The following is a 17,910-nucleotide window of genomic DNA, read 5'->3' on the forward strand; positions in this document are numbered from 1 at the left end:
TAATAACCTTACGATTTTCAATTTTTTTTAATCCAAAATGGCTTAAACCTAAAGGTGTGCCAAGGGTCAGTTGTATCATTTTTTTTATCTGTGAATGTTTCAAATATATATCATGACAAGGTAGAGAATCTACCACATTGCCTCACCATTTATATGAGTCTCCTATTTAAATTATTCAACATTATTACAAACCCTCTCTCTTATTTAAAACAGAAAATCAGTAATAGTGAGAATCTAGCAAATAGATCATTTCAAAGCTTAGAACTGGGCAGCTTGATTAGATCTTTGCGAAGTATTTTGCCGGATGCTGTCTTTGGTATGGAGTTTATAAATGCGACCTTTCTTATTTTCTTATACGGTGCCACCTGCTCATAAAAATCAACGTCTGTTATTTTATGATCAGCTCTTTAAAATTTAAGATAAATTAAGTAGGTAGTGAAAAAAAAAAAAAAATAGGTAGTGTGGTTTTGTGATCATTCACATAAAGTACCTGTTTAGAGATGAAGTCAATAACTTGTTTCTCAGAGAGATTGCTCCCAAGCGTTCGTGTCACGTAGGCCATTGGATATTGTCCTGCTTCTTTATCAGGAAACCTTACACAATAACACTCCATGTTGTGTTTGATGTTCTAAAGGGCAAAAGCATATGGAGTTTCAGTAATAAAAACACAGTGACTGTAAAAGTTTACGTACGGAATAACGGCGGCATCAAGAATGTCTGGATGAGTGATCAGGAGAGCTTCTAGTTCAGCGGGAGCCACCTGTTTATCCAATAAAAACCACAAGGTTTGTGGGTTTAAAATTTTTACACCATTGATCAATATATGTAATAAAAACCGCAAGGTCTCTATAACCTGATAGCCTTTGTATTTGATCAGTTCTTTCAGTCGATCCACGACATAAAGAAACCCATCGTCATCGATATAGCAAAGATCTCCAGTTTTCAGCCATCCTTCTAGATTGAAAGTTTCACTTGTAGCTTCTTGGTTTTTGAAATAACCTTGTAAAACAAATGTCCAAGTGTTGTTCCAACAGAAAATTACTTTTATTTAATTATATTTATGTTCCTTCGAACAAAATTGCATGTTATTCTCTAAATGTGCTGCTAACTAATGTTCAGTTGACGACAAGAATAACTTCAACATAATATTTCCATTTTATTAATACTTTGTCTATTATATTTTGGGAAATCTGGCGAGATGTTCATGCTTTTATATTTTATTCTCCAACTAACGTTCATTGCTACCAATTTAATACAAATCATCCGTTTTACATTAATAATAATAAACTACTAAAAATCAAATACTACCTAGCATTTTGAATTCAAATACGACTTGTTACGATGTTTGTTTTCATCAGAAAAACAGGAGAAAGAATAAGACATTTCTCAACTGGAATTTTACCAACCTCATAAGAAAGTCTTATAGCATATGTTTATATCTTAGTGGATAATTAATATTTATACATACATATTTAATGAATTAAAATATTTATCTATACTATTAAAAGGGAAGGAGTCTAAAAAAATCTACCTATGAAAAGTTGTTGGACCCTTTCATTAAACTTAACTATTTCATTAGTCTTACTTTATATTTCTCTAACTATACAATAATCAATTATCTTACATTTATTTAACTATAAAACAATCAATGTTCTTATTTATTACTCAACTTAACTAAAATATCATTCTCATGAATCTATAACCAAAACATGACTGATGAATTTAAATACCAAAACTATATTGTTCCTTGGTGCCACCAACTTTGCAGCATTTCATTCGATCATTTTTTTTACCAAAGGCTTCACTCTATCATTTTTTTTCGTTGATCGAAATGTGTTTCTGAATATGATGACCTTTCTGAAATATTTATCTACAAACCTTATACATCATAGCTTTTCCTTGACTAACACTTCTAATATATTTATCTACAAAGCTTATACATCATATTCTAAATATATTGTTAGAACATTTTTGTTAAAAAAATATTATAGATGCGATTTTGAAAATTTATATTATGAAAAGAAAATTATTTTAAAAATCTATTATAAAAAGGTTGTTGCAACTATATATAACTCTTTTATATTTTTATCCTACCATTAACTACTATAACTATAAATAATTTAAATATTTTAAATAAATCTTATTATTATTTCTCATTCTTTTCCAATAATTTTTCTCCTTATATAAATATATTATGCTCAATGGATATATAATATTTAGATATCAATTATTAAAACGAAAGCATATATCATACAACATATTATAAAATGTCATCTAATATTATATAATTCTAAATATTTACAAAATCAAATTTGATAAAAACACTTCACCAAATCATTTTTTAAAATAAAATTATTTGTATTTACGTTCAATTATTTTATATAAAAATACCTATAATAAAAATTGTTATTCAATATAAGTTATAAAAAAATTAAAACTCCTGAAAATATATACTATTAAATTAGCTTAAAATCTGCCAAATAAGTCTTAAGTCTCACTAATTGAACAAAATAAATAAGTAGAATAGGAATTGGCATTCGGATCGGATAAGAGTCGGATTTTTTTCTGGTCGGGTCCGTTAAATCCTAAATATTATAACTCAACTAAATATCTGAAAATTTTTGATCTGAGTCTGGGTCAATTCCTTCCAAGGTTGGATTGGTTTGGGTCCATAATTCAAATACTTACAAAAATATATGTAAATTTTGGATACATAGCAGGTCCGGATCGATTCTGTTTAGAACCCAAAAGACTCGAAGTACTCGAAATCCCAGAAAAATCCAAAACCCAAAAAATATAAAAATACCCGATAATATTTAAATAGCCGAAAAGACCATAAATTTTACCCGAAAAACCGAAAATACCCAAAGTTTAATCTATATACCCAAAATAATATATTTTCAAAAAATTTGAAAATTTACCTAAAAACCGAAATTATAACCGAAAAGAAGAAAATGAAACTTAAGAGGATATAGTAATATCGAAAACATATTTGAAATATCCAAAAATACCTAATATGCGCATAACATTTCGGATACTTAGAGTATCCGATAGGGTCTCGAGTAGGATGTGGACTTGAACCAAGAACGTGGGTCCAATAAATACCCAACATGTATTTATCTATGGATCCAAATCAAATCTGTGTTTTCTGGTCGGTTTTTGGATCCAGATAAATGTCCAAATTTAAAAGAGAGTTGTGTAAAAACGTACATATAAAATCTTAAATAATCTAATTCATAAATTACATAATTTAAAACAAGGTCTCTACTTTGTTATAATACAATTTACTAACAATACTTTCAAAATATTAATTCATATCAAACTTTGTTTATAATCTACAGAAAACCCGCGTTTTCGAAGCACGGGTCAAAATCTAGTTTATAATTAAAACTCTTTTTTTTTTAAAGAATGCGGACTTTAACTTTAGAAAATAAGTTGGAAAGGAAAATAACAAACTACTAAAAAATAAATCAATGAATCAAAGAATTTAGTTACCCACCCTCGTCTTTGGTGTCAAACTAAAATATTATTTTTACTTTTACCATTTTGAAGTTGTATATGTTTTACCTTTTGAAATGGACGGGCCCTTGAGCCACAGTTCGCCTGTTTGGTTAGTTCCCATAAACCGACCCGTATTCGGATCCACGATCCTCGCCTCAACATCAGGCGTCAACGTCCCCACCGTACCATACCTCCGGCTGTCCACCATATCCATATAAGCTCCTCCACCGTTTGATTCCGTCAACGCATACGCCTGAATCAGATCTCTTAGAAACACAAAGAGTTATAAGAACAACTTTTCTTATTAGCTTTAGAAACTACTCAAAACTAAAGCTCTCAATATGTTTCACTTAGATCATATGGAACACCTCTCCATTAGACCTATATTTATATGAAAGACAATTCCCTTTAACATGTGGGATATGGAAAACACAAACCTAACCTAAATAGAAACTTCCTTTTCCTATTTCTAGGTTTCCTTATTGTGTTTATCTTAACATATTAAACATCTAATAATATGTTAAGTTTCCACAAGCTTGGAATTATCCAACATTCACCCCCTTAATTCCAACTTGAATTAGGGAGATCAATTTCTTGAACTCCGATTAAGCTCCTCATTTGCTTGAACTTAATCATCAAGTAATCATCCTCCACCACACCATGGTGTGCGAATCCACCCATTGAATTCACATCTTTCTCAAGGTTAGACCGGATGCTCTCCTTGCTTCCGTACCGCTTCTTCTTAGAATCGGCCCAGTTCTTGTATAACCTTCTCATGACCTCTTCACTTAAGTTGCGATGAGTCTTGTGGCTGAAGCTCACTGCGATGATAACTCTGGTCACATCCGCCATCTTGCGTACATGAGCTCTGGGAAGGATGTCGGCCTTCTGCTCAACACCCAACTGATTTATCTCTGGTTCATCTTCATCCTTTGAGAACCTTGACTCCATTGGTACATGCGTTGTGTCACACGCTTCCACCTTTGTGTCACACACTCCTCCGTGAGTCGTGTTGCACACTCCTACGTGAGTCGTGTTACACACTTCCATCTTTGTGTCACACAGGATTCCTTGAGCATACCTCTCTTGCTTTATTCTGATTCCGTCTGCTCCTTGAATCACCTCTATGCCAAGGTAGTACGTTAGCTTACCTAGATCTGACATCTCGAACTTCTTAGACATCTCCTCCTTGAATTGCCTAATCACCTTAAGCGAAGTTCCTGTCACAAATAGATCATCAACGTAGATGGCTATGATCAAGACGTCTCCTCCTTGAGTCTTGCAGTACACTGATGGTTCCTTCGTGCACTTCTCAAATCTCATCTCCTTGAGAACCTGATCGAGTTTTACACTCCATGCTCTGGGTGCCTGGCGTAACACATGCAACGTCTTGTGTAACACACAAACTCGATCATCTTCTCCTTTCTTCTCAGAACCAGTCGGTCTATCTTCAAGCTCCCATATCTTGTTTCTTGTGATAGACTCCAACTCGTCTTCCATAGCTTCAACCCAATCTTCTTCACAAGATAGGTTGAACTCATCTGAGGCAATCTCTCCTCCTCTATCGGTGCATCCTAGATTGAGCACATCTGAGGCAACCTCTCCTCCTCTATCGGTGCAACCTAGATTGAACATAGCTGAGGCAACCTCTCCTCCTCTATCGGTGTGAGATCTTTTGAACCGATAGAATGCCTCACGATTATCTGCTGGTGTTGGTGGTGTGATACATCCACACAAATTTCCAAGCAATAATCTCACTGGCTTTGATGTACAAATCATGGCCTTAGTCAGGAATGTGTCTCTGGCTTGCTTCCCTGCGAGACATGTGTCACACACGCCTTCTTTGTGTGTTACACTCGGGAATGAGTGTCTCGTTTGCTTCTCTGCGAGACATGTGTCACACACGCCTTCTTCGTGTGTTACACTCTGCATTCCTACGACCATCTCCTTCCTTACCATGTTGTTCATCACTCCATAGCATATATGTCCTTGTCGAGCATGCCACCTCCATGTAGCATCTTCGTCCCTGACATGTAAACATTCCGGGTAGCTTATCTCCATAGGGGTCTTGTAGAGACGGTTTGGAGATCTTGTCACACGAACTAGCAACCTTCCATGCGAATCTGTGAGCGTTAAGTAGACATCTTTCATGTTAACCTCACATCCGTTCTCTGTTGCTTGCCCAAGACTTAATATATTGTGCTTCAGATCAGGTATGTAGTATATGTCCTTGAGTGCCTTCTTCTCTCCAGTCTTGCACACAAATGTAACCACACCCTTTCCTACAATGTCAACACACGATCCATCACCAAACTTCACCTTCCCTTTGGTGTTGAGATTCAAACTCGAAAAGAACTCCTTGTTCCCTGTCATGTGATTGCTCGCTCCATTATCCAAATACCAGACACTTGCATCGCCTTTGTTGATATCAAGATTCTTCGGAATCACCTTATCTTCGTTCAAAAACACCACCTCGTGTACATAGAGTGCATCGGCCTCTTCTGTCTCGTTTAGGTTGGTTTCTTGATCCTTCTCTGACTTCTCGGGACAGACAGTTGCGTAGTGACCAGGCTTGTCACATCTCCAACATATCAGCTTTGAGCGATTCTTTTCCGAGTTGTTATCTTCGGTGTGTGACGCACGGTTTTGGTTGTGTGACCTACCTCGACCTCTGCCTCTACCGTTCCTTCCTCTTCCTCTACCACGAGAATTCTCATAGCCCCTCTGACTATGCTCTTCATTGTTCGAAAACATTAGCTTCCCTTGGTCTTTTTTCTGAGTTTCTTCTCCTACACGCTCCTCGTACGCCTTAAGCCTTCCAACTATGTCTTCAAACCCCGTCGAGTTGAGATCTAGGACTTGCTCAAGTGATGCTACGATCTGGATATACTTGTGTCTTGGAAGACCCTTCAAGAACTTCTTGACCATCTTGGATTCTTCTATGTTTTCCCCCAAAGAGGTTGCTTTGGATGATAGGCCCGATATCTTCCCCGCGAAGTCATCGACCGTATCTGAATCATCCATCTTCAACCTGTCAAACTCCGCCATCAACGTCTGAAGTCTCGCCTCCCTTACACGATCAGCTCCTAGGTGTCGCGACTTGATGGCGTTCCAGATCTCTTTTGATGCGGTTTGTTCTCCCACCTGGAGAATCAATGTTTCGGGAACAGATTGAAACAAAAGAGCTATCGCAACATCGTTCTTCTTTTGATCATCTGAACCGGGTTCGATTGTGTCCCACACTTCATGAACACGTAGTAGAACCTTCATCCTCATCGACCAAACTGTGTAGTTTGTCGATGACAACATCGGACATTGGATGGATGTAGATCCAAAGTCCTTCGTGCGTGGAGCCCTAGTCACGTCAGCCATCTTGCCGTCGCGATATCTTGTTCACAAGCACCAGGATCTTAAGCTACAACTTAAGCTTAGATCGAGTCTCCAACCTGGTTCTGATACCAATTCAGATCTCTTAGAAACACAAAGAGTTATAAGAACAACTTTTCTTATTAGCTTTAGAAACTACTCAAAACTAAAGCTCTCAATATGTTTCACTTAGATCATATGGAACACCTCTCCATTAGACCTATATTTATATGAAAGACAATTCCCTTTAACATGTGGGATATGGAAAACACAAACCTAACCTAAATAGAAACTTCCTTTTCCTATTTCTAGGTTTCCTTATTGTGTTTATCTTAACATATTAAACATCTAATAATATGTTAAGTTTCCACAAGCTTGGAATTATCCAACACTGAAGTACATGCACCGCCGGATATATCTTCAAGAACCCCTCCGTTACCTCCTTGCTCAACGGCGCTCCACCACACGTCACTTTTTTCAGGGAGCTCAGATCATACTTCGCCTTGATTATATCTCCTTCGTTGGTCATAACCACCAAAACCGGCGGCGCCAGAATGAGAGCAGTGGCTCTGTACTTCTCCACCGCGGCCAACATGTCGCTGAGCTCGAATCTCCGGAGGATCACCACCGTCGAACCGAGAGCTACGGTGGCCATAGCGAACATGAGTAATCCGAATGTGTGGAACATTGGAACGGTGCAGATCAGAATCTTGTCTTCCAGCGATTCCTTCGCGACCATTTTCGCCACGTAGGACGTTAAGTTCCGGTGAGAGGAGATAACACCTTTGCTCGCTCCTGTGGTACCGGAGGAGTAAAGCATCACCGCCGTATCCTCCTGGTTGACTCGGTCTCTGACTCGCTGCCCACTTGGTTCCTTCTTCATCATCTCAGACAAAACACCAACGACTCTGACTACACGACTCGGCTCCACGTGCTCCTCCTCGGTGAGGACGATGGAGATGCCGGCGGGGAGTTTGTGTGCCAGCTGAACCGTCGTGAAGGCCAGTGTCGGGTTGCTATCGGCGATTTGCTTCGATATCTCACCGACGGTGCTGAGAGTGTTCGCGGTGGTGACGACGGCGCCGAGAGACATGACGGCGAGGCATACGATGGGGATGTAAAATGAGTTTGGGGAGAGGATGAGGATGACGTCGCCTCTACGTAATCCCACATCGCGGTGGAGACACTCCGCGACACGGTCAACGGCCCTCCAGAGATCGGAGAAGCTTAACCGTTGGCCAGTGGCAGCGTCTATGAAGGCGGTGGTGCCACTGTGGGTCTGACAAGAGATGAATGTTGTGACGTGGAGCGATGGACTCGCCGGGAGACTAATGGGGTTGCGTTTGCTATAGAATGTAGAGTTTTCTTTGCAGAAACCACTTCTTGAATCAACAAGAGATGATCTTTCAACATTAGCCATTTTTGTTTCTCTGTGAACACCAACGAATCTGGAGAAGATAGTTTCAGGAGTGGCTGATGATAATTAAATAAAGGGTAGAAAGAAATTAATTAAGTAAACCTTTTGTTTCTTTCTTTGTCTTATAAGGCCATTAGCTGTGTTGATTGTGATAATATAAGTTAAGTGACGTGTAGACTACCAACCAGCGTTCTCCCTGAGATGATTGAGATGTCCCAACGTAAGCATAATGATTTGATAACTCAACTTTTGTATTTTCTTACTAAGTGCAGCAAACGTGATTAGTCGAGAGAGGGTTTCATCTACAACGCAAAAGAGGAAAGACACACTGGAAAGACAAGAACATGGTGACAAAGGGTGCATGGACGGACTTCTTTCACGTTGTAAGTCTTGTTTGACTTGGACCTTAAGCTCATTTCATAATTCGAATATATCTTGCTATAAAAAATTATTAAGACATACACATATTATAGATAAATGTCTAAATTTGCAAAACCAAAAAGTAAATTTAAAAACTCTACAAGAACAAGAGAAAAATAGATAGAATAATTTATAAGAACTAAAAAAAAAAAATTTAAAAACTCAAGTCAACCTCCTCATAACTCTGTTTCAAGTTTGTAGATAACTTCTCTACACATTTGAAAATCTCCACCATGTTCGCCTTCAGATTCAAACTCCCCATTAGTTCAACAGATGGTACTGTCTTCATCTTCCTCTGCATCTTCTGCTCTTCCTTCTCTAACATCACAAGTTTCCTCTCTGCATCCTTATCCCCTCCATTAACCGTCCTCTGTTCCTCCAACTCCATCCTCCGTTTCTCCACCTGACGGCTTATCTGCATCAAGAGCGCGTAAACCGCTTCCGTAAATTCCTTTTCTCCATCTGATCTCCCAAGAGACAGAGACCAGCTGTTAACAGCTCCAAACAGTGGCGGCTCTTCTGAGAGATCTGGTGTTGGTTCTTGAGGCTCTTGCTTCAGACAGCGCATTAGCCAACTGTTTAAGGCCTTAACATACTGATCCTGAGCATCTATCCAGTTAGATAAGCTTTGGCTCCAGTTTCTTAGCTCCAGTTTCAATTCCATGGCAAGCTCAAGCTGAGATATGTCTAGATTTCCCTTAAATGTCATCTTATCAAGCTTCTTAGCCTCTGCGATTACTCTGGATTGCCTACTGTGACATTCTAGCATAGAGCTCCACATCTCAGACAACCTAATTTGATACAATAAAAATATCAGTTTACTCAAAATAAAACTAATGGTAAAAAAGAGGTAGTTGAGTTAACCTGTGGATCAATTTTTTAATCTGAGACCAGAGTTCTTCATCGCGTAACTTGTTTATCATAAGACATATGTTGTCTATCATTTGGATAGAGACTGTTATTCTTGTGGACAAACACTGAATCGAAGAACGAATGGATTCGAGTTTGTTTACATCTGTTGTACTCTTCCCTTCCAGTCTTCTCAATTCTTTGCATCTCTTCATGTGAGATGTGCGGAGTTTCTCCTCAGCCTGCAAGTAATAATCATAAAGGACTAATTAACATAAAACACTTATGTTCTGTCTTAAAATCATTCAGCGTTTTTTTAACTTACCTTTACTTCTTGGTACAGTTTCTTCTCCCACATGAAAAGTTTCTTCAGAGTAGATGAAAGATTACTGAAACTAGATCCAAAATCTTCCACTGGAGTCATCTTCTTTGCGTAAAGAACGTTTGAAGAAGCTGATATCCAAAACACACAAAACAGAATCAGAAGTAGTTAGAGAGTTGACATGCGGCCAGGAGGTTTCCAGCAAAAACCCGCCCCGAAACCACATCATGTAATATTAGTTTAGGCCAAGCAAACCGAACATTACCTTGATAAACTGAGGTTTTCTGGTAATATCTGAACCTGGAAGTGTCGAGCATCTTCGAAACCTCACTCCCTGCTTCTGAAGCCTCCTTGAACATCTCCTGCCATTGCTTTGTGACTTCTGAGAAATCCGACGAAACTTTTTGATCCTTTGGTTCTCTGGTTTTCTCCGGTTTAAGTTTCTTTTTCTTCTCTAAGATTTTTAGGACACACTTGTCTTCCTCTCTTCTAATCTTCTCATCGTTTTTGCGAATAGGAGCATTTTTTTTCTTTGGCTTATCTTCATCATTGCAACGAGTGGTCTCTTTATCCTTCAACTCCTTAAGATTCGTGTTGTACGGAAACTCATAGCTCTCGAAGAAGTTGATGAAATCCCAAGCGTTGGTACTCGGAGGCGGCGGCGGCGGAGGCGGTGTGTTAATGCCGGATTCGTAATTCCGGGAGTGGAACGGTTCATGATTTCTAAAGAGATGACAGTACTTACCTTTGTTTCCATCTTCCTCGTTATCGGAATCGAATTTTGGAGGCAAATCGGAGTCTGAACTGGTGCTCACGGAGTGAGTCGGGGAAGATGATTCCGGCGAAGACGTGTCCGGAGATTCGTTGGCGTCGGAGTCAACGTCCGGCGGAGACTCGACGGCTTGATCGAAGAATCTGTGGAGAGCTGGACCGACTGTGTTTAGTGAGAGGAGATAAGCGGAGTGAGCGTCGGCTAGTGCGTAGCTACGGCGGAGCGTCTCCTCAAGTGAGTTGCAGCGGTCGCGGCATAGAGCTACGGCGGGTAAACCGTCGAGCTTTGAGGGTGAGCAGCCCATAACGGTCGTCGGAGGGAGTTGTGTGTTTCAAAAACTCGGATGGGACATCAATGTTATTTATCCGTTAGTGAATTAGAGAGCAAACGAGTTGAGTATTAAGACAATGCTGTGGCGGGATCCCATAAATAACATCTATTTTTTCTGATTTTTTGTTTTAGTTTAATTTTTTTTAATAGATATTCAACTTAAGAAATTGACAAAATTAATTAATTATCCTTCAGTTCTTTTCTTAGCTACTTGGCCTAATTTCCCTAAATATAATTGCTAAACTGAATTTTCAAGCTAATTTCCTATAGACGTCTGAATATTTTTGTTTATATTCTTGCCGTCTTATACGCTAGATTGTCTCTGAGTTGGCTAAATTAGTCTGTCTTTCCTACGTTCATGAGTCTAAATCCTAGTATACGGCAAGTATATAACGCATTACTACATTTCAAAAGGACATTTATATCGCAGTAACATTTTCATATATAAGCAGCTGGTTATGATTGATGCTAAAAAGAGTAAATGATTATGATTAAAAAATAAGAGCCGTTTTCCTCGTAGAAGAAAGGACATGAAGCTAGTGATTAAGAACCGTGCAGTATTCAACTATGGGAATCATTGAAGCATAGAAAGTGGAAAAAGACGTGGTTTTGAAAAGTTAAAGGTAAAAAAAGTTAAAACTAAAAAGGTTTGAGATTCAAAGTAACGTAAAGTGTTCCGGTATTATATTTCATAATGATACCCTGTTCGAAAAGTGCATGCTCACAATAACATGCACATAGTTAAATCCATTTTCCCCTATGAACTCAAAACTCACAACTTTAGGTTCAAACAAACGAAATTGAAGTTTTGAAGATATTAACCATACATTCATCTACAATATAATCTCCCATATTTTCGTAACTAATACAAATTTATATCATATCCTTTAAACTATCTCCAGTGGTACATAAAAAAATTTTCTACATTTCACTCTAAAATAGAATAATTCTAAATTTGCTCTAATGACTCACTCTATAATAGAATTACTCTATAATATAGTGAAATATAAAATAATGTTATTCTTTTACTCTAAATAATATAGAAATAATTTTTGTGTGTTATTGGAGATGCCATTAGGTACACAACACCTCTCATTAATATCATATGATAAAATTATCTACATATTTTTAAGTCATTGGTATTTGCCTTTTCTTTTGTAGTATTCTAAGAGCAAGTCCATTGAAGGTTCATAGGCGGGTCATGGGCTGAGGGTCATAGGATTTTTAATCAAAAGAAAATGAAAAATGGATCTTTATCGCTGAACCGGGCCGTTGGAGAGAGCCCGTATGAAACGAGTTCAAGCCACGTGGAGAAGAGTTATTGGCTGGTGAGACGCGCGTTGTCGACGGAGAATGGAGAAGAAACGCGTGAATCTCCTCATTTCCTCCTCTCTCCAAAAAAGCTAGGGTTTGCGACTCGAGAGGCGATTCTTGTAGCGACGCCGACGATTCTTGTAGCGACGCCGATCCAGAGCACAATTGTCCATCAAATTGATGACGTAGTGAGATCTCATCGAGCTGAGGTCCGTTTTTGAGTTGGTGGCTTCGTCTGATTGTATCGATTTAGGGTTTTCTTTCTTAGGGTTCAATAGAGTCTGCGATCTGAAATAAATTTGGGGGTTTATTTGTTAGGGTTTTCTTTCTTAGGGTTCAATACAGTCTGCGATCTTAAATCGATTTGGGGGTTTCTTTGTTAGGGTTTTCTTTCTTAGGGTTCAATACAGTCTGCGATCTGAAATCGTTTTGGGGGTTTCTTTGTTAGGGTAGTAAAGCGTCATTCTGGTTTGATATAGGGGTTGTTTGTATGTCAATTGAAATAGAGATTTGTGTTTATCTTAGTTAACTGTTTCTCTTACTTAATTGTTTCTCTTCCTCTTGCAGATGGATCCCACAGAAGAAAGACGACATTCAAAGAAGCAAAAGGATCACTGCGACATGTTAGGGTTTGTCGCGGATTCACAGTACGAGGTTCCAAGAAAGTGTGCTTGCGGCGGGAGAATCATTGACGAGGTTCGGGGGAAGGAAGACTACGACAGTCTTCCTGGAAAGCGTTTCTTCACATGCGTAAACTATGAGGTCAGTGTCAATCTGCAATCATGTTCTTATAATTTATGTAACTTGAAGTCTCTCTAATATTTGTTTTCTGTTGTGAACAAGGATGATGGGTTGCATTACCGTCATCCTTGGGTGGTTGCTGTCCAGGAGGAGATCAAAACGCTGAGCACGCGTCTGGATGAGGCAGAGGAGGTTATGAAGGGGGTGTGGAAACTCAATAAACGGATTGAGGACCTAGAGGTAAGTGTATCTCCTTGCTGTAGTTATTTGTTACATTGTACTTGTTGAGTCAGTAAGTTAAAACACAGCATCATTGTTGTTTCCATGTCCAGGAACAGGTTTCAACCCTGTCTGAGCAGGTTGATTATCTCACTGTCGAGGTGGGTACCCTGGAGAAGGTCTGTTTCGACTGATAATCAGAGGTACGTATGAATATTTGCGTGAATTAATAAGTAGAACTAGTTTAATGTTTGCGTGAATTAATAAGTAGAACTTGCTAAATGTTTGCGTGAATTACTAAGTAGAACTAGTTAGATGTTTGCGTGAAATAAAAAGTAGAAGTAGCTAAATGTTTGCGTGAATTAATAAGTAGAACTTGCTAAATGTTTGCGTGAATTAATAAGTAGAACTAGTTAGATGTTTGCGTGAAATATAAAGTAGAACTAGCTAAATGTTTGCGTGAACTAACTAGTAGTCTGAGTTGGTTGGTTCATCTGAATGTATGAATTTTTTGTTCCACTAAACTGAACTGAACTAGTAGTCTGAGTTGGTTGGTTACTCTGATTGTATTAATAAGTTACAACGAAAAGTACAGTGTAATTTACTCTGTGTTGGTTGGTTGGTTGCTCTAATTGTGTTGAGTAGTTGATTGTATTAAGTGGTTGATTTGATGTGTAATGACTGCTCTCTGTGAAGTAGTTGTTCTATAGTGGCTTTTATATTGAATGTTTTGCAGCTAGAGTTTAATTTTTCTCTCTTATGGTAGCTTAAACTAGTTTAAATAGAGTACCCAAACCCCATTAACTTATTACATCAACCTAAACCATAACAAAAATGGATCCCTTTACCATAAACTCTCCCGGGTTTACTTCGCTCCTAGCTTCGCAGAGTAGTCCAGCAATGGACTGCGACTTTTCTGAGGCAGTAGCCAACTCTCCCGGGATAGTGAAACCGGTCCTAAAGAGAAAGTGGTCGACAAAAGAAGACCTAGTGCTCATGAGTGGGTGGCTGAACACGGGCAAGGATGCTATTGTCAGTAACGAGCAGAAGGGAGGATCCTTTTGGAAGAGAATTGAGCTCTACTTCAATTCAAGCGCTTAGCTCACTGGCTCAGTTGCTAGAGAGTGGAGTCAGTGTAAGCAGAGGTGGGGAAGGGTGAACGAGCAGGTGTGCAAGTTTGTGGGGAGTTATGAGGCGGCTTTGAAAGAGCAATCTAGTGGTGAAAATGAGAATGATGTCATGAAGGCTGCCCATGACATCTTCTTTAATGATTACCATGCCAAGTTCGCCATGGAACACTGTTGGAGGGAACTGAGATATGATCAGAAATGGAAGTCATACTCCAAGTCCAGAGATGCCGGGAAGGAGAAAAGGAAGGAGAATGAAGAGGTGATGCCTGAGGAGGAGGTTAGACCGGCGGGTGTAAAGGCTGCGAAAGCAAGCAAGCGCAAGCGGCACCGGAATGAAGCTGCTTTCGATCAAATAGAGAGCATCCTGGCTGCGAGAAAGAAAATATCCCAGCAGAAACTCCTTGATCGTCTCCTAGCCAAAAATGACACTGATCTATCTCCAAATGAAATCAGTCTCAAAAACAAACTCGTTTCTGAACTGCTAGATTGAATTGGTTAACTACTGTTTTTTTATTTCCTAACTTTGTTGCTTAGTAGAATCTCTGTTTTTTCATTATTTACTTGCCTCAATATGTTTAGTTATTAAGTTTGTAACTTGGTAGAATCTCTGTTTCTTATTATTAACTTGCGTGAAGAGAAAGAGTTTTAAACTTTGTAGTTTGGTTTTTGTTTTGCAGGTCACGGGATTGTCATCATGTCTGGATCACGGGTTGCTATGTCTGATGTTGCTTGGCTGTTGTTGCTTTTTATCTACGGATGCAGTGTACTATTTTGTTAGTTTGTACACTGCTACTATGTTCTGAATTCACGGGTTGTACTTTGTTTCTACACTACTTTCAAGTCACGGGTTATGTAACAAACAAGCATATATTAATATGCTCTCTTCATGTATGTTTCTAAATGAGAACTCAACTTCTTCTCATTGTTTCTCTGTATCATCATATATATTTCATTGCTAACCAAAAACATTTCCTCTTGTATTTCATTCGCACTTGATCTACTACAAACGAAGAACAGAAGAGCACTTGAACATTTCCTCTTGTATTTCATTTCCAAAGAGTAATCGGGTATATTTCAATTTTGTTTTGCACTTGTATTTCATTTCCAAAGAGTAATCAGGAACAATATACATTCACTACTTGTACATTACTTGTGTTTATGGTAGTAACATTGTTAAAATGTCACGTTTGAATTCAAAAGATATTTTTTTTTTTGTAGTCAAACATTGGCAATAAGCTATGTTATAGCATGAGCTTTTGGCCGAAAATAATGAATTTATTTGTCGATTAATTTGACAATAATCTTCTAAAACTAAAAGGGGATCACGAAAAGTTTGGTTAGAGATAAAGAATTCTAATTTCTTTAAAAATCAAGACGTACAAATATAATATTTAATAATCCATAAGATTTTGGGCTATTGGACTTTGTAACTAGAGTTTGGTATTGTTTAAAACTTACTTAATTATGTTTATTTTAACATTTTAAAAATTGTAAAATTTTACACACAGTTTATTTTAACATTTTAAAAATTTTAGTTTGGATTAATTAATTTATTAATTTTATACTAGGCAGATAATAAAATTGATAATTTTATTATTTTTTTTTTAAATAAGGGAAAAATGTCAAGCTCCTCAAATGATGAAGTATATGAAGTATTTGAAGAAATGGTCGACGAACAAATTGATGATTTCATGGACTCCGTTATTGCCAACGACCCGAAGAGACGAGTGTATATCGAAAGAGATCGGGAACAAGGACACAATCAACTATGGCACGACTATTTTAGTGAAAATCCAACATACCCACGGGAAATGTTTAGGCGGCGTTTTCGAATGAACAAACCTTTGTTCCTTCGCATTGTCGAACGCCTAAATAATGAAGTTCCATACTTTCAGCAACAAAGAAATGGTCACGGAAGGTGCGGCCTATCTGCACTTCAAAAATGCACTTCAGCAATACGAATGTTGGCATATGGTAAAGCCGGAGATGCGAATGACGAATATCTCCGACTTGCGGCAAGTACTGCACTTTTATGTTTGGAAAATTTCACGGATGCGATAATACTATTGTTTGAAGGTGAGTATCTAAGAAGACCTACACCAGAAGATCTTCAAAGACTACTTGACGCTGGAGAGGCACGCGGGTTTCCGGGTATGATAGGCAGCATCGATTGTATGCATTGGGAGTGGAAAAACTGCCCAACGGCTTGGAAAGGTCAGTACACACGTGGTTCAGGAAAGCCGACAATTTTCTTAGAAGCTGTGGCATCACAAGATCTTTGGATATGGCACTCATTTTTCGGATTACCAGGTACCCTCAACGATATCAATGTTCTTGATAGGTCACCAGTTTTTGATGACATTTTACAAGGTCGAGCCCCTAAAGTTAAGTTCAAGGTCAACAACCACACTTATCGTATGGCCTACTATCTTACCGACGGAATTTATCCTAATTGGGCAACATTTATCCAATCCATCAAACTCCCTCAAGGTCCTAAAGCAGAGTTATTTGCTGAACGTCAAGAATCCACCAGAAAAGATGTCGAACGGGCTTTTGGAGTATTGCAATCGAGGTTTGCAATTGTTAAAAACCCAGCTCTACTATGGGACAATGAGAAGATAGGAAAGATAATGAGAACTTGTGTCATATTGCACAATATGATAGTGGAGGACGAGCGACACAGATACATTCAAATTGATACATCTGAGTTCGAGTCAGGAGAGTCTAGTCGAAGTTCGAAGGTGAAAAGTAGAGAAAGTGTCAATGTCCCTATGCTTACCATTCGCAATCAAATTCGGGATCCACATTTACATGAGCGTTTGAAAGCTGATTTAGTTGAAAATGTTTGGGAAAAATATGGTAATCATGATAAATAATCTTTGTATGTTCATGAATTCTCAATGTATTGAATAAAAACTTTTAAGAAATATTATAAATTTTTTATGAATTGAATAAAACCAAACTTTATTCCATTATATTGAATAATCACTTTTCAAAATTTAAAAACCAAATTTATTTCCATTATATTGAATACAATTCTCATTATATTAAATATTCACTTTTCAAAAAAAAAAAATTAACCTTTTTTGTCAAATAAAAAATATTATTTTATTCTTATAAACCCACTCTCAGGTTCATTGATGGAGAAACAGCATTGATCCGGCTTCATCACAATTCAGGCCCCACCATTAAATTAATAAACAATACTTATGAACTCCAAGAGGGGGTTCATTGATGTACATGCTCTAACAATTTAGATTGCGAAAAGTAAAAGAAAAAAACTGTTCACATGCACTTACATACTATACCAACAATACTGAAATACACAATATTGGCGAAAAATCTTTATAAATGTTGCATTTTTAGCAGAACAATACACAAAAATGTTTACCATATGCTGTGGTTACTCTTACCAAAAATGTTAGAACATGGTGGACCTCGACTGAAAGTAGGGACTGACATCTTTTCCTTTTCGGTTCGTATATGTATCTATTTCTTTTCCGTTAAATGTATGGTGTATCTATCGATT

General features: G+C 38.0%; 4 protein-coding genes across 5 annotated transcripts; 2 read left to right on the forward strand and 2 right to left on the reverse strand.

Moving 5' to 3' along the window:
• Window positions 1-55: 55 nt before the first annotated feature.
• LOC103872841 (4-coumarate--CoA ligase-like 4) lies at window positions 56-8,527 on the reverse strand. Of its 2 annotated transcripts, none has more exons than XM_033274028.1 (6): window positions 7,264-8,527; window positions 3,568-3,759; window positions 854-999; window positions 693-760; window positions 491-593; window positions 56-365 (listed from the first exon to the last, which is right to left on the reverse strand). In XM_033274028.1, exons 1-6 carry the CDS (start codon window positions 8,285-8,287, stop codon window positions 252-254), a joined length of 1,647 nt encoding a protein of 548 aa, XP_033129919.1. In that variant the 5' UTR covers window positions 8,288-8,527; the 3' UTR covers window positions 56-251. The 2 variants fall into 2 exon arrangements, with proteins under 2 accessions (XP_033129919.1, XP_009149529.2); XM_009151281.2 differs by having other exon boundaries at window positions 3,568-3,754; window positions 7,259-8,527.
• A 195-nt stretch (window positions 8,528-8,722) lies between these two features.
• Window positions 8,723-11,013, reverse strand: LOC103872948 (protein ALTERED PHOSPHATE STARVATION RESPONSE 1). The gene is made up of 4 exons (XM_009151380.3): window positions 10,141-11,013; window positions 9,879-10,006; window positions 9,569-9,795; window positions 8,723-9,495 (listed from the first exon to the last, which is right to left on the reverse strand). The coding sequence occupies exons 1-4, from the start codon at window positions 10,949-10,951 to the stop codon at window positions 8,859-8,861; spliced, it is 1,803 nt and encodes a 600-aa protein (XP_009149628.1). The 5' UTR covers window positions 10,952-11,013; the 3' UTR covers window positions 8,723-8,858.
• A 3,072-nt stretch (window positions 11,014-14,085) lies between these two features.
• Window positions 14,086-14,871, forward strand: LOC117126062 (glutathione S-transferase T3-like). Its single transcript, XM_033273430.1, has 2 exons — window positions 14,086-14,283; window positions 14,353-14,871. Exons 1-2 carry the CDS (start codon window positions 14,086-14,088, stop codon window positions 14,869-14,871), a joined length of 717 nt encoding a protein of 238 aa, XP_033129321.1.
• A 1,129-nt stretch (window positions 14,872-16,000) lies between these two features.
• On the forward strand, window positions 16,001-17,257 carry LOC103864422. The gene is made up of 2 exons (XM_033273431.1): window positions 16,001-16,595; window positions 16,752-17,257. Exons 1-2 carry the CDS (start codon window positions 16,001-16,003, stop codon window positions 17,255-17,257), a joined length of 1,101 nt encoding a protein of 366 aa, XP_033129322.1.
• Window positions 17,258-17,910: the final 653 nt, after the last annotated feature.

This window comes from Brassica rapa, chromosome A06 (assembly GCF_000309985.2).
Source record: "Brassica rapa cultivar Chiifu-401-42 chromosome A06, CAAS_Brap_v3.01, whole genome shotgun sequence".
Taxonomy (NCBI): Eukaryota; Viridiplantae; Streptophyta; class Magnoliopsida; order Brassicales; family Brassicaceae; genus Brassica; species Brassica rapa.